Source organism: Antrostomus carolinensis, unplaced genomic scaffold (assembly GCF_000700745.2).
Source record: "Antrostomus carolinensis isolate BGI_N321 unplaced genomic scaffold, ASM70074v2 scaffold12018, whole genome shotgun sequence".
Lineage (NCBI taxonomy): Eukaryota > Metazoa > Chordata > Aves > Caprimulgiformes > Caprimulgidae > Antrostomus > Antrostomus carolinensis.
The window spans coordinates 1,745-19,151 of record NW_010333726.1 but is presented as its reverse complement, the minus strand read 5'-3'; the positions used below and the strand labels follow the sequence as shown (position 1 = coordinate 19,151).

At 40.4% G+C, this 17,407-nt stretch overlaps 2 protein-coding genes across 2 annotated transcripts in view; both read left to right on the top strand.

Annotated features, from left to right (window-relative positions):
• The first annotated feature begins 2,336 nt into the window (after positions 1–2,336).
• DUSP3 (dual specificity phosphatase 3) lies at positions 2,337–9,731 on the top strand. Its single transcript, XM_029086478.1, has 3 exons — positions 2,337–2,395; positions 5,532–5,758; positions 9,269–9,731. Exons 1-3 carry the CDS (start codon positions 2,337–2,339, stop codon positions 9,472–9,474), a joined length of 492 nt encoding a protein of 163 aa, XP_028942311.1. The 3' UTR covers positions 9,475–9,731.
• Positions 9,732–15,233: 5,502 nt separating this feature from the next.
• SOST (sclerostin) overlaps positions 15,234–17,407 on the top strand; it is a 2,426-nt gene continuing 252 nt past the window's right edge. Inside the window, 2 exon segments of the mRNA XM_010173963.1 lie at positions 15,234–15,453; positions 17,251–17,406. Of these exon segments, the coding sequence (XP_010172265.1) occupies positions 15,234–15,453; positions 17,251–17,406 (376 nt within the window).

Sequence of the window (17,407 nt, the reverse complement as noted above, 5' to 3'; positions counted from 1 at the left end):
GCAGGGGGGAGTGCGCTGGATCCGTGCGGGCCTCGGGAGGCCTCCCGAGCCTGGCGTGGGCTGCGCGCTCCGCGGGTGTGGAGTGTCAAGAACTGTCAGTCGGGAGGCCTGGGGCTGCACGGCCAGAGCAGGCTGCCTGGGGCTCTCGCTGGTGCCTGACGTGGCCAGTGACGAGGCACAGCTCATAAATGGCATCTGCTGAAGTGTTCGGTGCCCTGTGGAAGTCCCAAATCTAAGCTAAAATAGAGGGGAAACAAGGCTAAAACTAATGAAGTTGCTTAAGAATGAAACACCTGCTCAGTTGTGTCAGCACCAGCCTTTTTTTTTCTAATGCTATTTACTCTTGCTAACAAGTTGTGGTCATCCACACAGAAGGGAGAGGAGAGACAAGATGCCGTGAGGTATATGTACAATATCATCTGCGGAAGCCCGGTCACAACACCAGTGTAATAACTGCATGTCAGATGAATGGAATAAGCTGGAACGTGAAGAATGAGCAAGGTAGTAAAATGGATATTAGATCTCAATTTAACCACATGCAAAATGACCTAAAGGATGCAAGATTTTGACAGGAGTCACTGCCTCTGTCTGTCATTGGTCAGATGAATGTTTCTAGTAAGCCCTAAAAAACCTCATCCCCATTAAGTATTCATGCACATGGTGGAGCCAAAGGGATATAGGTATGGCTATGATGAAAGCCCTTAACTGAGGAAAAGCGTCCAGTTTTCACCAATAGCACTTCTTTTCCCAGTTGTATGACGTTTATTCTTTATACCAAGATTATGATTTCGGTTGTCTGTTCCAATTCTATCATATCCTGCTGATTCTCTCTCCCCTTTTTGTCCATGTTTGTACACTTTATCTCTGTGAATTTGGCGACTTTTTGATACATGTGTAGTACACTGGATCCCTGTTCGTACTTGAAGCCTGTAACTCCTAAAGAAATGGAAGTCAAACCCATAGGTTTTCATTAACTTTCTCCTAAGCCAAACCAAATTGTATTTGTCAGTGCCAGTTGATGCAGGACACGCACATCTAGAGATAGGACTGAAATTATTATCTCAGTGCCCAACCTGATGTCTGACAGCCACCTTCTCTTTCATATTTTTAGGAGTTATCTGGAAAAAATGAAGTCATAGCCTGATAGGTGATTTGCGCAGTAAATAAGTTGGCTACTACAGAGTAGTTTTCATTGTTCAGTAATTGATTTTAATTGTGCAATATGGACTTTAATACATTCAGATGCAAGGTTGTCTAGGAACAGGGAATGCATGTGTAGTTTGCAGGATGGAAAATGTCTGTCTAGTGGAAATCTTTACCACTGAGAAGGGCTTTTTATGTAATAATTGACAACTGAAAATATCTGGAGCCACCAGTGCACTTTGTAGCATAGGAACAGTGTAGCTGTTAGTTGGACTAACAGACAACGTGCAGTTCTACTGTCAGTGCTTTTAAAAGGATGTTGAAAAATTGTGGAGGATGTCTAGAGGTAAGAAAAATCTTTGTGGGCAGAAAAAGCTATTTCACAGTAGGAGCAGACAATTTACCTTATTTATCAAGACTTAGTAGGCAGTAATATCTTTGAAGCATCCACAGAGAGTTAAGGTAATGCTGAGGTCTTATTAAGATTCAGTCACTGCAGGGTGAGCTTTGGTATTCTCAAACTGGAAATAATACTAATTCTTAAGAGGATTTTTTGGATCAAGTGGGGTGGTAGTATACTGCATTGTAAGTATCATTTGCTATATTAGTTATCATTCTGAAAGAATTTGAAACTGCAGAGCTGTTTTCATGCCATTTCCAGGTACATGTCCCTCCTTTGTACTCTCCTTGTGTAAAGATAAGGCTGAAGAGAGATCTGGTTTTCTGACTTCACTCCTTCTCCTATGAACTGCTGGGGAGTGAACCTCCTTTGCACTCAGCTTCTCAGGCTTTGTGCATTGTGCTTTGCGGGTCCAACAGCGTGCAAGGCATCAATAAAGCTTTTACTACTGTGTGCAAGAAATAAGCCAGAGTTTTGTTTTGGGCCTGTATTTGCAGTTTATTAGCCTGTCTTTTTCTGCTCTAGCATCTGTGCAGAGCTTGGAATACATCTCATATTTGAAGCCCACCTCCTGTCTTGGTTTTGGCCTTTGTTGCACTAATCTCCTTACTGAATCTCTGAGGAGTCATTGAAAGCACTTTGCACTGGGCTACTGGAAGGCAGAATAGCAGGAGAATAAAGTAATGCAGTCATTTGATCTGACATTCAGATATCTGCTTTGACTTGGATGGATCAAACCTTTCTGCAATATCAGGCCACTTTTATGACTACAAGCAGCAGCGATTTTATAACAATGAGAATTGACAGAGTAGCCACATCTGTAGAGTTTAACATGAAGGGATTGGAATCCCAGTATGTGGCATAAAAGCAATAGAATTTGAACAGGAACTCAGAGAAAAAAATTTAAACGTCTGAGTGAGATTCACAAAATTCTGTTAGAAACTTCTAGTATATTTTGCATAGGGGTGCTGCTGTCACTCCTTATGAGTAACTGATCTTTAGATAAAAATAACAGCGCAGAGACATTCAGGCAGATGAGTTTAAATTGGATCGTAGTGTAGAATAACAATTTATCTGCAATTGACTTCAAGCTACATGCAGAGCCAAGTATGAGATCTTCCATGCAACACATGAAAGTCAAAATTAATGAAAACACAGAGGTAAGGTGGTAAAATAAAATATTTTTAAAATGTTTTTGCATGTTACAGTAGACAGTTCTAACCCCTCAAGGACACCAGGTAAGATTTGTGAAGACGAGTAAAAATGTAGTATCAGTAAAACAAGAACTACTGTATAGTAGTATGAAAGGCATTCTCCCAAAATTCATATTAAATTTAGTGACTGTAAGGGAGGAAGCGGTGATGAAACAATTTTGCACGAACGTAAGAGTGGAAATTAAAATGTGTTAATGGACTGGCATTTTTTGCCATTAAGGACTTGGTTTATTTGCTTATCGTCCCATACGAAAATACTTTTATAGACAGATGTACCCTTAATTGCTGATGCATGGTTCTCTAAGACCTGTGTTTTGTGGCTGGTAAAATTGTTCCTCTCTGTTCAAAAGAAACACTTCTTACTAGTGTTACTCACAGGATAAGGAACTCTCAATCTTCCATATTGAGAACAGACAAGATTCTCTAATTTTTCTTAGGGAAATAGAAGAAGCTAATGTTGGCGTGTCTCCGCTATTTGGAGGAGGCAGCATTTCAACACTGAACATGATGCAGCTGGAATGAAATGTTAAGGATTGGAGACATCTATGGGTTGTTTGGAAAGGGAGAAAAAAATGGCATACAAATACTCTCTTTTTCACCTCTGGCTGTGTAAGAAAATAATCTATTAAATCTGCAAAAATCATTGACTGGGAATGAGTTTGCCTCCAGGGAAGTCTGTCTGTGTTACCAGCTTCAACCACAATTCTAGGACGTGAGTTCCTACTGATCCTGAGGGCTATCAGATATATACTGATCTATATACTGTTACTTAAACCATATACTTACCCCACTAAGCACAGGAACTTGCAGCTGAATTAACACTTTTTGTTTTGCCCTTGTACTGTAGGATTTACTTTTGTGTTGCAAGCAGAATTCCCCAGGCACTGATACTTGTCCCCTGGCACAGATGATGTCCTGCCAGATGGAAAATCTGTCAACATTTGTTTGGGTAATGAAGTCTTTACAAATATTTGGCTCATTGCCATAGTTGTTTGGCAGACAGGAGAAAACATAGAAGCTTCACTCATGCATAAGGGTTCATCTGCGTAGACTGCGATTTAGGGGCTGAACAGTCATTAGGAGAAAAGGAACGCTCTAGATGTTCATATAGCCTTGAATTAAGTGAAAGCTGTGAATGAATGCACTCAGAGATGCATATAGATATAAACCAACTCAGTTGGGTATTTATTTTAACATTTTTAGAATAGCTAGGTGTCCAGCCAAAACCCTTGGGTGTATTGCCATGTGCAAGAAGATACTGCACAAATACTTATCTGGAGCTCAGCTTAATCTTAAGACTCCTTGTATTTGCAATTTATTACTTGAGCCGTAGAGAGATTTTTCTAAAAGATTTCTCTTTCCCCATCCAGTTAGACTCATAGTGAAAGCTGCCTTTAAAAGCAATAAAGGGATTTATGTCCGTTTAGGCTACTTTTTTTCACAAAGTGTGCAGGAACTGTGTTACCTCTCAATTAAAGCCTTCTGTCACATTCTGCTAATGTTGACCAGCAGGCTCAGATTTTACTAGGAGACCATATGGTGTGTTAAAACATGGGGTTTTTTTCTTCCCAGGAAAGTGAGGCAAATATTGGGACAGACATATGGAAATAATCAGCCTCAGAATGGAAAGTGGTGGTTTTACAATAAGAAGGATTCAATGGTCTCGTCTTACTAGAGATTGCGTTCCAGTGCACAAGCAGAGATTTGTGCATGATCAGTTGTATTACTAAGCGGATTGATTGTTTGCCATTGTACAACCTGGAGCTTTGATCAGAGTTTATAGCATTACTATTGGATCTAATTGATTGTCATCATCAAACCTGAAAGGCATGATTATGTATCATCCTGCGCAGTTGTTCACTAATAGGGTAGGGTGCTCTTTTAGCCACTTAAAGACGGAAGCAAGTGGCTTCACTACAGTTATTTGATAGAACTGAGGAGTTGGAAAGCATTTAGCTGACCTAAAAGTACTGAATGCTTTCTTAAGCATCTTAAACATCACTAATCTGGATTCTTTTCCATTCAGATATTTATTTTAACTGAGACACTAAAATTAAAATACTTGTGATGAAAACACCGAGTACTAAAGACTGGATAGTCTTGCCAGATCTTTCCATGTCTTCACAGATGTTGAATAGCCCAGGGACAGAGGACTACACCTCACAGGAGTCTTCACATGAGACCTTTGAAGATGCAGGAAGGTTTACTCATAGTTACTTTCTATCTTCCTGTGGCCTGAGAATAAGCCAGTGCTGTTTCACAGTGGTTAAAATTGCCCCTAAAATGTCTGTTTGTCTGGACTGTCTGCTGCAGGAGCAAGTACTGCTCTCCTAGCCCTGCAGGACTGGTAGCTGACAGTAGAGGCTTTCATAACTGGTTTTAAAATTACCTTACATAGATAACGGTTAATCTTAGAAGCTGCTATCCTGGGCTTTCTGTTCCCTCCAGTATTTTCTTACTTTGGTCAGAATTTTATGTTCAGAAAGAGTTATAATTGTATGCCATAGTAAGGTTTAACAGATTAAGTTTCATGTGTGCCTTACTCGGTTGTCAGCCAAGAAAGCAGCATTTTCTTATGCACAAATAGTGACCATGGCTCTAAATATTTCTGTGAATTTTTAATCTGTAGCTAATTCACCTCTGGGCACAGTATATTTAGCATCTATTAACAGAAAAATCAAAGGTTTTGGTTATCAGTACCTTCTGGGGGCATCATAAATACTGAGATGATTCACTAAGATCTAATCCTTTTCTTGTCACTTTTTATCACACAGGTTCATAGCCAAGAACATTATGAGGCTGCAGCGTCTGGGGATAACCCATGTTCTGAATGCAGCAGAGGGGAAGTCATTCATGCATGTGAACACTAATGCAGAGTTCTATGAAGGCACAGGCATCAGATACCATGGCATTAAAGCTAACGATACACAAGAATTTAACCTCAGTCGCTATTTTGAGGAGGCAGCTGATTTTATTGAGAAAGCACTTTCCCAGAAGGATGGTAAGGCGAATTGAAATACCTTTTTACTGTGTTTTCTGTACACTGCATATGCTTCTTAGGAATTTATTTTACTGGTTAAAATATTTTTTTGCTCATATTATCATCTGGACAGCCAAGTCAGGAATGCAGATCAAGGCTCTGGATCAAAGACACCAGAATACACAATAAGACATCTTAATCTTCTGTCTGTACATGTAGGTCTCCAGTGTCTGTCACTGTAGCAGTGACTGGAAAGCGAAACAGCTGCTGCATCCTATAATAGTGCCTTTCTGGGAAGCTGTGTTCTTATTTTTCCTTAGAAGTAGTAAATCACAAAAAAATAAAAAGTTCAGGAGCTGAAGGTGGTTTGAGGACACTAGAAATGAAAGTCAGAAGTGATACGAGTAATGCGTTGCTGAAGAGTACTTACAACCTGCTATATGTTTTTCTCCAAATACAGGGTAAGGATAGAGACTGTGGCCTTACAATTTTTATTACATTAAGTCATTAAATTATTTTATGCAATGATTACCTCTTTATTCCCTAGGATTGCATAAAAGCTGGAGATGATATTTGCAATCTTGTTGATTGCCATTTTTTTCTACAGTGTGTTTCCTCAGAGCAGAAATCCCAGGACATAGTGCAGTGGGCCACATGGTGTTTGTTGTTCTCTGACTATTTCAGCGTACCAGAGATTTCTACTCTTGCTTTATTTCTTTCTCACTTCATGACTGAACATGAAAAAGGAGGAACAAGAAGTCCCACAATTCCAAAAGTTCTTTCTCTGAAATGAGCAAAAGGGGTACTAGAGCTGTGACGTGCTTTTAACGGATGGAAATAAATTTTACCTCCAGTTTGGTGGAGTATGAAAAATTCTAAAAATTTAAATGCAGTTCTTCCAGTTAGCATTGTGACTTACTGAAACAGGCTGCAGTAGGAAAGAGTTTAACAGTGCCAGCTGTGCCATGTCTGTCCCTGCTCAGTTTGATCTAAACAGTTGCAGACTCAATCTGAAATTACAGTAGCAGTTCTATTTACTGATTCTTTCAGTCTTCATAGTTGTTTGCCATGCCTGCCGGGGTTTTCTTACTGTGTTAAAATAACTTTGTAGCTGGGTGATGCAGGGACCAGTTTTAAGATTAACTCACTACTGAAATTTGATCATTTGTTTGACACTGAAGTGCAGAGTAAGGACAGTGAAGTGAGTTGAAGAGGGATGCAGTAGTATTTTCCTTCAATGTCATTTTAGCACTGTAGTTGCATGAAGTGCTAGAAGGCAGGTCTGGTGTACTACAGGTCTGGAAGGCAGCCCTTAAGACACTGCCCTTCACAGAGGAAGGCTAGAAGCCCTTTTGCTTCTGATAATTCACAGTTCTCTTCCACATATATGATCAAGAATCTCTGAATCTTGCTAATTTGTAGCAACGAGCTCTCAGGAAATGTTGAGAATGAATTGGTTTAGCTGTTTTAACTTGCTACTGATTAAGAGATTTGCCTTGAGCAAAGAAGCCTCTGCAGCTCAAGGCAAATGTGATAACAGGTTTTCTGTGATTCGGAGAAAATCATGGTTATGATGAAAAAGTGTGTGTATGGTTCATCTGTTCTCTTGTCTTAGAAAAATTTTACTCTGGAGAGTAGCCTGGGGCCATATCTCCCACTGCATTTGGGAAGGGGAAAATTTTTGTGTCTGGAAAAGCAGGTCAAAGAGGAAGCAGCTGAGAAGCAATAAAATCAAGTTAGATTATTTCTCAAAGGGAGCAGTGGCCAGCTTTATTGTTGTTGGATACTTGCCTACAGGATTTATGCGTGTGGTGGGTTAACCTTGGCTGGACACCAGGTGCCCACCAAGCCACCGCCTCCTCAGCTGGACAGGAGGAGAAAAGATGATGAAAGACCCATGGGTCAAGATAAGGACAGGGAGATCACTCAGCAGTTACCATCACAGGCAAAACAGACTTGACTTGAGGAAATTAATTTAATTTATTACCAATCACATCAGAGTAGGATAATGAGAAATAAAACCAAATCTTAAAACACATTCCCCCCACCCCTCCCTTCTTTTTGGATTCAGTTTCACTCCCAATTTTTCCTACCCCCCAAGCAGCACAAGGGGGTGGGGAATGGAGGTTGTGATCAGTTCATCACACGTGGTCTTTTCCACTCCTTTGTCACCCTCTTCCCTCGCTCCAGTGTGGTGTTCTACCCATGGGAGATGGTGCTCCATGCATTTCTCCAGCATGGGTCCTTTCCATAGGGTACAGTCCTTCAGGAACAGGCTGCTTTAGTGTGAGTCCCCCCTGGGGTCACAAGTCCTGCCGGAAAACCTGCTCCAGCTTGGGCTCCTCTTCACGGGGTCACAGGTTCTCCCAGGAACCTGCTCCAGCATAAGCTCTCCAAACGGTGACAGTCTCCTTCTGGAGCATCTACCTGTTCTGGTGTGGGGTCCTTCATGGGCTGTAGGTGGGTGTATGTTCTACCATGGCCCTCCATGGGCTGCAGGGTGACAGCCTGCTTCACCATGGTCTTCACCATGGGCTGCAGGGGAATCTCTGCTCCAGTGCCCAGAGCACCTCCTCACCCTCCTTCTTCACTGACCTTGGTGTCTGCAGGGCTGTTTCTCTCACATACTCTCACTCCTCTCTCCCAGCTGCTGTTGTGCAGCAGAATTTTTTTTTTTCCCCCTTCTTAAATATGTTATCACAGAGGTGCTACCACTGTCGCTGACAGGCTCAGCTTTGGCCAGTGGCAAGTCCATCTTGGAGCCAGTTCCGTTGGACGTGGGGGAAGTTTCTGGCATCTTCTCACAGAAGCCACCCCTGTAGCCCTCCTGGCTGCCAAAACTTGGCCACACCAACCAAATACAGCCCAACAAATACATCAGATGAGTTCCCTAATCAGTTAGCTGGAAGCACTTTATTAGTGCAGTCATAGGTGGAATTAGGTGTTTCTGGTTCTTATTGCTGCACAGTCAGCAGTTTTATTTACTTGAGAGTTAATGTGGTTTCATAAATAGCCAGAGAAGTAGCCAGGTATGATCCAAGGTGGAGTTAGCATATGAATTAGCAGAAATGCAACAAAATAGGCTAGATATCTTTGAAGAGATATAGTATATGAGAAACATTGTATTACTCTCTGCTTTAACTGCATTTTAAATTTTGCATCATTTATTTGTTCTCTTTGGTGCTGGTCATCTTTAGGGGCAAGGCTTATTTGAAACCACAAAAGATTGGAGAACTGTAGTAAAGAGACACAGTTTGACACTTGTAGTATAGGAGCAAATATGTTTTAATGTGAATATTTGATATACAGCCATTTTTTTCTGCATGATTTTTGATGTCAGGCTGTGTAGGTACTAACAAGAGTGATAGCACCTTTCTTCCCAGTTCTACATGTCTTCTATAGCATTCAGAATTTACAGTCCTCAAGCTGCTACAGGACTAATGTTATTATGCGTTATAGCCTAGCTATTTCATGTCGCTTTTCAAACATATATTCCAGTATAACCCAAATTATGACCTGTCTTCCCTGCAGGACAAGTGTTTGTGCATTGCCGTGAGGGCTACAGCCGTTCTCCTACACTGGTCATCGCCTACCTCATGCTTCGCCAGAACATGGATGTCAAGTCTGCGTTGAGCACTGTCCGGCAGAAGCGAGAGATTGGCCCCAATGACGGCTTCCTAAGGCAGCTTTGCCAACTCAATGAGCAATTAGTGAAGGAGGGCAAATTGAAGCCCTAGAACAGAGCACCATAGTATTTTTTTAAGTTTCTCAAACCACCAGAGGACATCTTAGGTGCTTTAGATTCCCAAACCCCAATCCCTAAGCTCAGTCACATAATGTGAGGGAGACAGAATTCCTGTTCTTGTCTAGTGAAAGTATCTTTCACGAATTCTGGGTCTGTCTTTCAAGATGGCACAAGATTGTGTCACTGTTTGGAGCTGTTGCCATAAAAAGGTGTTTTTAGAGGCATAACTCCAGTGATAACAACTGTCCTCACATGTATTTCAGAGCCCCCTGCAAACTCTGTAGCGTATGTGTTTTGCATTGATATTGTGTGATTCACTTAAGCCTTGTCTTGGATTCCACCAGAGACCCATTTTCTGAGAGCCCCAACACATCACTCACTCTTAATTGAAGTACTGTATTTTCTAAAGCTTCTTTTTCATGCACAGGTGCCTAAAGTTTGAGTGTAGGAGCTTCAGGGAATAGAGAAGCATATGTACAAATGCACAGATGCACTTGCTTGTAAAATGACGCATATGCAATACACGGTGTGTGGTGGTAAAGCCATTCAGAGCCCAATCTTGATGCACTCTGTATTTCCAAGGATATTTGTACCTCTTGCTGTTGTGATTGGCATGAAATAGTCTGATATTACATGGTCTTTTATTTTTTAAGTCATACTAAAAAAAAAAATGTCAAGAGCAAATGTTGAGGAAAAAAAAAATGTGAACAAGGAAGAAATAATGTCTGTAGTTAGGGGTGCTTGACTGGATGTATGATAAAGTCTTAAGTATCAGAATATAATGGCTCAGGAGGGTTATATGGCATTACAGTGTCTTTCTCCCTTCTTTACCATCACTGTTTATTAACATAGAACGGAGTAAGCACATATGCAGATGATTTCCAAAAGGGCAGCGATGGTGTGCTTACGAAGCGGCTTGTGGAAATACATTCTTGACTTCTTGGATTGCTTGCATGGTATCATTAAATAGAAATAAGCATTGTTACATACTACCTGGAATAGGAAACATTTCCTTTCTGTTCAAATAAATGATGCCTTGATTCTGTTTGACAGATGAAATGAGTCATTGCAATGTTGGGAGAGGGACCTTTGTTTACAGTGTGCCTGACTGTGTGAATGTGTACCTGTGAGTTATGGCACTGTATTAGCACAAAGGTTTTCACACTGAAAATTCAGAATTGTTTGTTAAACTAACAGAACCTCAGATGTGTGTGTTCCCTTTTTATCTGTACTTTAATGTAGTTCTAGATTTAAAATCTTAACACTATTTTAAACAGAAACAGTGTTGTGTTAGTAACACATATAAGCTCAGCTCTAGTTTTGTATATTCAACTCACTAATCAAAAATCACAAAGGATGTAGATTGTTTAACTTCTGTTTGTTGGGATTGTGTGGTCTGGGGGGGTGGCAGTGGGAGGGGGAGGTTCTGTATAGCTAGATAGCTTTCTTGAAATTAAACTTCAGAGGTGACTGTGCCAGTTGAAGGCCAGGTGTGTTTCTGTTCCCTTGCAAGGGATGGGAACTACCAAATCAAGTAGCCTTTTCTCTGAGTAAAACTGAAACTAGAACAGGCCTGAGAGGTATCTTCTAAGGATTTGTTTGTGAGAATTAGTGTCCTAATAATTTCTTCTATTCTGCAAATAAATCCTGGAAATCAGTTGAGTGTTGGGTTGGTTTTTTTTATTTTCATTTCAGTATGCCAGCGTTGCAGGCTCGCTAACTCACCAGATGGAGCTGTAGGCTTGTTATTCTTCCTTAGACACTCATTCCATCCCTGAACAATGCTATTGTGCCAACCTAATGTATTCTTGCCTTACTACTGAAAAAGGCAAGCCACTGGAATGATTTATCAGTGCATTTGCTGATCTCTGGTGGGAGAATACTAAGGTTCCATTTATTCTTGGCTACTTGGAGGATATCACGTCGTAGCATTCAGACTGATCCATTCACAAGGTAGTGTGTGACTCAGCACAATTCTTAAGAAACAGATTAAAGTTGCTCAGGCAAGGGTGGCTTAGCAGCATCTTAGAAAAAGCACTGTTTGAGAAGCAAACACGTTCCTGGACATGTCAGAAACTGAATTCCTGGGCAGCGTGTAAGTTATGAGCTACTGTCCACAGATAACCTTAAATTGTACACGTATCCTAGGGCCTGACTACCTAACAGGACACCCCTCAGCCCACGTGTGGACAGAGCAGAGTGCATAGTGAGCACCAGAAATTACAAGTGACAGAACTAATTTCAGAAACTGGTTTATGTGTTTTAACATGTTTTTATGGTTTATATGAAGGCTGTGTATGCCTTCATAGTACGGTGTTGTAATGCAGGCACATCAGGACAGAAGTCTGAGGCCAGAAAGCAGCAGCAACAGACTCAGGTCAAATATATGTTGCCAATTTACTCCTGGTACCTGCTCCCCTACTATGTATGATTCCTTCTTAGCATGGCCAAGGGTGGTGTTTTTTTCAGCTCGGAAAATAGCGTCCCAGTTCTGAATATAGAGAATCCAAACTCAGTTCTACTCTGGTGGGTGAGAGTTAATTCTGCAAACATCCTTGCTATGTCTTTTCTTGCCACCTTTAGGCTGCCTTTCTAGCTTGTGCACAAGAAGTTTTAAGCTGGAGGCTAAATGCAGCTTCTGATTTTTACCTTCATAGATTTTTTATTTTTTTTCTTGTGTTATTTGTCCCAGTGGGTAACACAGATAAATGTTAAGATAATTAATAGAGGGGGTTGTTTAAGTACTTAGAGAAGGTACATCAAGAAAATGTTTATATTTTATGTGACAACTGATTACTGTAAATGGGGTTCTCTGTAGTAGGCAGAGTGGCAATGGTAGCTTCTGGAAATATTCTCTAGGCAAACATTACATAAAAAGAAATTAACAGAAACTGAGCTTTGATAGATACATACAATTCTGAAGGCATTTAAATAGAGGAGTGAGTAGGTAGCAATGATTACTAGTACTCAGTGATTACTAGTACTCAATTTTCTTCTGCTCTCCTGTTCTGCTTTCCCACTGTACTCCGTTATGCCACCAGCTGTGATCTCACTTTGGACAAGGTCACTATTGGTGAATACCAATACCAGGTGGTTTTCCTATCTGACAAAAATAATACCAAGTCAAAAATCTCTGTCTAGTTCCCGGTCATCCTTCCCAACTTATTCAGTTAAAAACAAACCAACCAGACAAACAAAAACCCACAACGCAAAACCCCACACCATTTTATTCCTTTGAGGACCATTAGAAGATCACATCAGTATTTCCAAAGAAAAGAAAAAAAATAGCTGTATTATAAGGCCTGAAAGCAGAGCTTGAGATCATTGTACGCAATTTCAAGTTCAACTTAACAATGGTAGTCTAACCTGATCTATGAAGGGTGTTGGGGGGGGAACCACACACACACACTCACCCAAACAAACCCCACACCAACCAACCAGCCAACCAACCAACAACTCTGCAAGGAAGGTGGGTACACAGTTTTCCAAGCTGGTGTCTGTCTTGTCTTCAGAATCCTTTGTATTTTGTGGGCGATCATGTGATGCCCCTATGAAGTTATGTATCCCTTGCTGTTGAATAGATTTCACCTTTGTATTTTGTGGGCGATCATGTGATGCCCACATCATAAAGTCACTTCATAAAGTTATGTATCCCTTGCTGTTGAATAGATTTCACCTGCAGCTCTAAACCCAAATTAGACTTACTCATAAGCGAGAAAAATGACACTTGGAAAAACATTTGCAATGGCCAAGTGTTTGGGTTTCCTGTGTTTGTAAGACCATCTTTAACTGCTTTGAGTAAAGAAGGCAGTTATTAATGAAAGATAATCAGTGCTGCTGCTGCTGATGATTACAGGGAGAAAGCAATCAGCACATCCGAGGCAAATTATGTGACAATAGTCTGTATTATTAACTGCTTTGAGTAAAGAAGGCAGTTATTATGAAAGATAATCAGTGCTGCTGCTGATGATGATTATAGGGAGAAAGCAATCAGCACATCTGAGGCAAATTATGTGACAATAGTCTGTATTCAAGAATGATATCCTGAATGGCTGTGGAGAAAAAAAAAATTGAAAAATGAAAATAGTATGTTGTATCCCTCCTTAAAAACAGAGTCATTTCTGAGATGGTAGGATGCCCAAGATATGGGCTGGACAAAAGGAGGAAAGGGAACAGACAGTAAGGACACACAGTTGCATGCAACACAACACACAACTGCTTTTTAGAGAATCTTTGAAATATTTGCAAAGGAGGACTCTTCTGAGAACGCTAATCTCTATAATTTTGGGCCAAGAGAAAGAGCAGGAGAGAAAGCCTATCACAATATATTTCAGATGCTGTTATTTTAGGAAAGGCTCGTTGTGCAGAGCAGGTATTCTAAAGCTCATCACACTCCAGTGCATCTGCTGTGCTTGTGTCTCTGTGTATGTGAAAGCCTGAAGAGGTGAAATGTCTGCAGGTCATTGCTGTTGTTTAAATCTATTATTTATCATCAAGGTCACACCAACGGAGAAAACACCTCCACTTTAAATTTGGTGACACCTGTTTTCTGTGCCAGGTCAGGGGAATTGTCAGAATGGAATGCAGGGGGTAGGGAAAAGTCAGACAGTGAATCACTTTTGAATCTCTTCTACATGAAATATTTTCATGAGGATGTATGTGGCAAACATTGCAGTAACACACATGGGTGTGCCTCTACTGCTGTAAAAAACCCATTTTTCTTTCAGCAGCTACGATGAGCTCAGTGTAGTATCAAACATTACTAAAAGCTGAGATGTTTTCTGATTAATGTATTTACTGTGACATAATTTGCAAATAATTATTATGTCTTGAGACAAAGAAGTTATGCAACTATCACCACTATTATCTTATTTTTACAAGGAAGAAGAATACCAATATATTTTAAAACCTGACATATTAATACATTTTGGGCATAGGTGCCCTAGACATAAGGTCATCAGTTCTCTCTTTTTATTGATTGCGTCATGAATGGAAATCAGTCTGGTCATGGTCTTGTGTTTTAAAAGAGGCAAATGTCCTATATTCAACATTTGCACAGTGTCAGCAGAAGTACGAGCGTACCATGAATTTAAAGCAAATGCCTTTTTTTTTTTTAAGTGATAAACATGGTGTACATGGTCCTGGCTGTTTACCATAACTGACATATTCCAAGTAGTCTATTTTTTTAAGGAAAACTAAACAAAACAACTACTCATTTTGAAAAGAAGCTATTCTTTGTTTCTTCCAGGACATTTGTGAATTTGTGAAGCAAAATGTAGAGTTCCTTGTTTTGTAAAGGAAAAAAAAAAAACACTACACCCCCCCCCCATCATTTGGCTGCAGAGACTGAAAAGCATAACCTTTAGAAAATACAATAGCCAAAGATCCAAATACGGAGGTGGAAGCAGGTTTAAATTATACCATTGTTGGAAAAAACTGCAGAAAGACTTGTCAGGTTGCAATTCATCCTAGTCCTGTCAATCACCATTGTTGCCAGGCACAAAAATGAAGAGCATATGAGAAGTTTTTACATAGAAGTTGTCGAATATTGTCACTAACCCACCCCCACACACCCATTTTATCTCACATTGACAAAAGCTGAGATGAATGTGTTGTTGTCTGGCCCTTCCCACTTTGTATAGCCATTGGCTGGCTTGGTTCTAAAAAGGATTTAAAAAAGGGGAATAATGTGCCTTTGCCTGGGATCTGAGACTGTCAGGGTGCTGAAAAGCTAATCTGTGAGCTGCCACCATGCAGATCTCTTGGGCTGTGTGCTCTGTCTGTGTCTTAATACAAATTGCATTTCGATCTGTGGATGGGTGGCAAATGTTTAAAAATGATGCTACAGAAATAATTCCTGAGATCACTGAAAATACAGAAACACCGATGGAACAAACTTTCAGCAACAACAACACAATGAACCAGGCAAAGCATGGAGGAAGACACATACAACAAGCTCCAGACCCTAACGGTAAGAAAAATAACATAATTATTACTGTTTTGGACCCTAACAGACAGTTTGTGAAGGAATACTTGTTATCAAATATGTTTATTTATTAAAACCTTTAGACGTGGACCTAATGCTTAAGTAATAGGGATTTATATCTACTGTTGAAGAGGTATCAGTGTTAACATTAGAGGGGATATACCAGAGTTTACTGATGAAAAATATGGTCTATCTGTTGAACAATCCTTAGGTACTACAATGTGCATTCCCATTCTGCCCAGCTGCAATCTGCAGACACAACTCCAATACATAAAAGCTGTAGAAGCTTCCTTTGCCTACAGCCAGATTTTCAGCCAGCTTCCAGCAGCCACAAAAGCAGTTATGAACAGTTAAAGCCCTCCCAAGGGGAATTCATGCCAAAATGAAATGGAGGGGGCTTTATTTTGCAGAGGTGTGCAAAAGCAGTTTGGCTACATTAACAGCACTGACATACTTGACAATGCCAATGTCCCTGCATTTGGCCAAATGTTGAACATTAGCAATGCTGCGAAACACAGACTTTGTGAGGAGAGATGGAAGATGGGAAGTTAGCACCAAACAGAGAAAGGCAGTTTTAAAGACGTATTCTACTGGCAAATGGGGTGAACCTGTTCCTCCCTCCTGACACATACCAAATGCACACAGCAACAAGTCAAACTTACAATTTCCACTATTGTGCATTGCAGAGCTAAGTCAGCCACCTTTCTCTGAGGACAACTGGAAGGGAATTGTATTTTTCTCCTGCAGCTGTCAGTTAAGGTGTTTAAAACCATAGCATTAACAATATTTTGAAAGAAAAAAGAAATGAAGTAATGTTTTTGAGAGTGCGACTTTGTGAGGCTCTTAAATCCTTAAAAGGAGAAGCACTCTGCTTCGCACAGCCCCACCAGCCACCAGGACAAGGCAGGTTGGTTCTGTTGGTACATCTGAATACTTTCATTTTTTAGCCTTGTACTACTCTAACATCAACTGAGGAGAACCTGACCCACTGATATGTGCATATTTTTTGAAATGGAAAAGACATTTACTTGAGAAAGAGAGTAAATGAGACTGGACAGTTACTCAAGATATGCAATGGTCATGCATACTTATTTTAACATCTTTAAGACATGAAATCAAAATGATAATCCAAAGTGATCCAAAATTATAATCCAAAGACTTTCTTGGGACACATGACATTGCACCAAACCATGAATAATTTTTCCTGCACACATACAGGACATATATGCACAGAAAATAAACCTATATAGCTGAAGCAAATGCCTGTATATTTAACTGCATCTGCCTGTGTGCTGTGGTGGTACAATACACCCGAGTCAGTGTGTTATTTTTTACATAGACACATAATTTTCTTAAATGCTTAGGGAATTTGGGAGGATCTGATTAAGTGCACATGGAGTTCAGTTGTCAGCATAGTGACAAGGATAGTTTAATTTCATTAATGCAATCCTTAAAACTTTTTAAAAATGAAAATCTTGCTCGCTGTGCTTTAATAAATATAAACCTGAGCACTGACAATCATGTTTCTGTACTTCACAAGAAAAACAAAAACTAAAATATCTGGACAAATATTGTTCTATCACAAATGACTCGTAACTAGAGTAGCCAAATATTCAGAAGCCGCATGAGTGAGTCTTTGGAGATACTCTTCCCAATATCTGTCATTCAAGGTGTCCAGCTTGTATCTAGCTCAGAGCGGGGTATCTGCTACAGAAACAATAAAGTGCTTTCTCAAGGAGGGGGAAGAAAGCAGTCAGTAATGAATGTATTTGTTGTTTGCAGATGCTTCCGACTTCAGCTGCAGAGAAATGAGAACCACCCGCTATATCACCGAGGGGCCCTGCCGCAGCATCAAGCCTGTCAAGGAACTGATCTGCTCTGGTCAGTGCGTCCCCTCCCACCTCCTTCCCAACTCCATTGGTAGAGGGAAGTGGTGGCG

What these genes read in the sequence shown, in the direction of transcription:
- DUSP3 (XM_029086478.1), top strand. Translation starts at nt 2,337, where the DNA reads ATGAGAATTGACAGAGTAGCCACATCTGTAGAGTTTAACATGAAGGGA. An exon ending in ATGAAGGGATTGGAATCCCA is followed by an intron (nt 2,396 to 5,531) that starts GTATGTGGCATA and finishes TTTATCACACAG; the next exon opens with GTTCATAGCCAAGAACATTA. An exon ending in AGCACTTTCCCAGAAGGATG is followed by an intron (nt 5,759 to 9,268) that starts GTAAGGCGAATT and finishes TCTTCCCTGCAG; the next exon opens with GACAAGTGTTTGTGCATTGC.